At 72.2% G+C, this 2959-nt stretch overlaps 1 protein-coding gene across 1 annotated transcript in view; it reads right to left on the bottom strand.

The window, feature by feature from the left end:
* The window catches only part of OGFR (opioid growth factor receptor), a 4108-nt gene extending 1560 nt beyond the window's left edge, over positions 1–2548 (bottom strand). Inside the window, exons 1-5 of the mRNA XM_012728161.1 lie at positions 2130–2548; positions 1632–1713; positions 1168–1246; positions 924–990; positions 476–624 (exon numbers count right to left, since the gene is read on the bottom strand). Of these exons, the coding sequence (XP_012583615.1) occupies positions 476–624; positions 924–990; positions 1168–1246; positions 1632–1713; positions 2130–2381 (629 nt within the window). The 5' untranslated portion in view covers positions 2382–2548. The remainder of the gene's footprint in view (positions 1–475; positions 625–923; positions 991–1167; positions 1247–1631; positions 1714–2129) is intronic.
* Positions 2549–2959: the final 411 nt, after the last annotated feature.

Here is a 2959-nt window from a genome sequence, read left to right as displayed (position 1 = left end):
GAGGGCGGGGCGAGGGGCGTGGCCAGGCCGAGTGCAGGCAGGTGGGGCCAGGCTAGGGAAGGCGAGTGGCCAGACAGGCCAGGCAGCTAGCCCAGGCAGTCTGTGTATAGTGTCCCCACAGACACTTGGGTCCCTCATCCCTGGTCCCAGAAGGTCCCCTGGGCCTGATGGTGGAGGAGCGAGCACAGCTTCCTCCAGGGGTGAATGGCCCAGTCCCTGATGGGGGGGGGGGGCGGCGCCGGAGGGGCACCGACCCCAGCACAGGGTGTGGGGGCTGCACCCTCAGCAGACCCGGCCTCCACACTGCCCTGCACAGGGAGGGCACCTGAGGCTCCAGGAGGGTGGGCAGTGTGACCGCCCTGCCCCCAGGGCGCCCACCCGCCTGCACCCAGAGGCCACCCTCCCCAACCTGTGCTGGGGAGCACGCCCAGCATGGGCCGGCGGATCTGAAGAGGGTGGGGTGCAAGGACCTCACCGGTTGAGGTTCTGGAAGCGTTTCTGGTAGTTCTGCGCCCGGCAGACCTGGCCGGTGCTGCGGTCCTGGAGCTGGATGCCGTAGAAGGCCAGCATGAGCTCGTAGGCCTGGACCAGCCGCCTCCTGACCTCCTCGGAGCTCTTGAAGGCCTGGAGACGGCAGGCAGGAAGCCTGGGGGCCTTGCGGACTGGCCTGGCACCTCCCGTGGTCACCGGTGGCCAGCCGGGCAGCTGCCCTGGTCCAGGCTCGACTCCCAGTCAGAGGCCGTCAGGTCAAAAGGCCGCGGACCGGGACAGGCTGCAGCCCCCACCCCGGCCTGCAGGCTGAGGTGCCTCTGGGAACATGGGCGCCCTCACCACGGGGTGTAGGCGAGGCTGCCCTCAGCCCCCCCCCCGCGCTCTCCCCAGGGCACGCGGCCCTGGCCCTCGGGCCCAGCTCCCGGGCTCACCTCGACCTCTTGGCGTGTGAGGGGCTTGGCGTGCCAGTTCACTCCCGGCTCCCGCAGAGGGAACAGCCTGGGGAGAGGGGACAGCCGCGGAGCGCCCGCCCTCAGGCCCGCAGGCAGCCCTGCCTCTCTGGCGCCTCCCGCCCGCCCACGCCCGAGGGTGCCCTGGCTGTGTGGGCCCAACCACCTCGCCCCCGCCCACCTGGGAGGGTGGGGTGCCCGGCCGAGGCGCCTTGGGGGCCCTCACCACTGGATGTAGGAGTGGTCATCCTCCAGGCGGCTGTAGTCGTCCCTCCAGTGCTGGAGGAAGTCCTCGATGAGACAGCCTGGGGCCGGACGAGGCGCTGAGACCGGGCCACTGCAGCCCTGCCCGCTGCCCTCCCGTGGCCCCCAGGCCTAGCTCCCTCCTCAAGTGCCCCTCACTGCTGTGGCCACCCTGCCCCTCTTCGCTGCCCTCTGCTGGCGCAGGGCCAAACTCACACCCGCCTTTAGGAAGGGGCCTGGCCTCCCTTGGCTGCCTGGCCGCCGCTGTCCTCCAGCGGGCCTGCGGCAGCCCCAGAACCCAGGGGCCCTGCTGGGGGCCGCGTCCCTCCCCAACCAGCCCGGGGCCCGCAGTAGCCTCTGCTGCAGATGCCCAATGCAGTGCTGAGAATCCTCAGCACCACAGGCCACCACTGACCGCTGCTGCCCGGCGCGCCCCCAGCCACGCACCGTTGGGCAGGAAGCAGGTCTCATTCCTGTAGAAGCTCAGGTTGGGCATGTCCTCGTCGTCGCCGCCGCCATCCACCAGGTCCTGCCGCAGGGGGGGCGGCTGGGACACGCCCTCCCGGGCCGGGACACCCTCCCCTCCCTCAGGGGCACTGGGCTGGGAGAGCCCCTGTCTGTACCCCAAGGCAGCATGGAGTGCCCGAGACCCTTGGCACGGAGGGCAGGGCTGGGGCGGTCACCCCTTGTCAAGGCACAGGCACTAAGGTCAGGGCTGGGTGCTGTGCCCACCTCTGGCCCTCCACAGGGCCCACCCTGGTCACTACCAGCTTGGCAGCTGCCCTGGTCCAGTCTCCAACCCCCCCACAAAGCTGCCCAGGGTCAGCAGGCTGCAGGGTGCCGGGACGAGGTGCTGCCACGCAGTGTCCAGCTGGCTCCGGCAGCAGCGGGCAAGAGGGAGCAGCCGGCTGGGCGCCGGTTGCCAGGGCGCAGTGAGCCACGTACCGGGTAGTGGTGCCGGTACCTGCAGGTGTCCCGCACGGCTCGCCAGTTCCGGGTCCCCGTCGTCTTGGGCTGGGGGGAGGCAAGTGAGGTCCATGGAGCCCTCCCCAGTCCTGGGGTACGCCAGCAAGCCAGGCGCCCTCCGTGAGTCCCCACGCCGTCAGGGCGGTCAGCGCCGGCTGCGGCCAGCGAGACGGAGGGCCCGTCACAGCTCGCTCTCGGGCTGCAGCCTCGCTCAGCTCCTCTCGCTTCCATGGCCGCTGGCCCCCCTCGCAGTGAAGAGCACCCCAGCTGCCTGGTTTCCAAGCCAGGCTCCCGGCAAAGTCGGAGGGAAAAGGAAACTCAGAGGCAAGAGCCCCGCCCCCCCGGCCAGCCCCAGGCCATGGGCCCAGACCGGCCACACTGGCCCAGCTGGCGCGGAGCAGGGCACCCGGGCGGGCAGGCGGGCGGGCGGGAGGGCTTTGAGGCCGCGCAGGGAGGGGCGCGCCACAGGGGTCCCAGGAGCTGCGGGCCAGGGCGGGCGGTCCAGGTGTGGGCCTGCTTCAGGAGGGCCCTGGAGCAGTCCGCGGGCCCACACCCCCCTCCCCCTGGACTGCCCCTGGGCACCAGGCTGTGCGGCGGTCAGCAGCCCTGCAGGAAGGCCCAGGCCGCCCGGCCGGGGGCCCCGAGTGGGGTGTGGACGCCAGGGCAGGTCTCCACCCCAGGAGCAAGTGGAAGGTGCCCACTGGGGGTGGGGGGGTGGCACAGACTGGGGGGTCTCTGGCCCAGAGCCTGCGCGGGGCAGGCCAAGGTGCGCCCCAGGGGCCAGGCTGCGCCGCGGCGGGGGTCCAGGG

This window comes from Condylura cristata, unplaced genomic scaffold, assembly GCF_000260355.1.
Source record: "Condylura cristata isolate star-nosed mole 26May11 unplaced genomic scaffold, ConCri1.0 scaffold00022, whole genome shotgun sequence".
Lineage (NCBI taxonomy): Eukaryota > Metazoa > Chordata > Mammalia > Eulipotyphla > Talpidae > Condylura > Condylura cristata.
The sequence above is the reverse complement of the archived record's forward strand: the minus strand, read 5'-3'. Positions and strand labels throughout refer to the sequence as shown.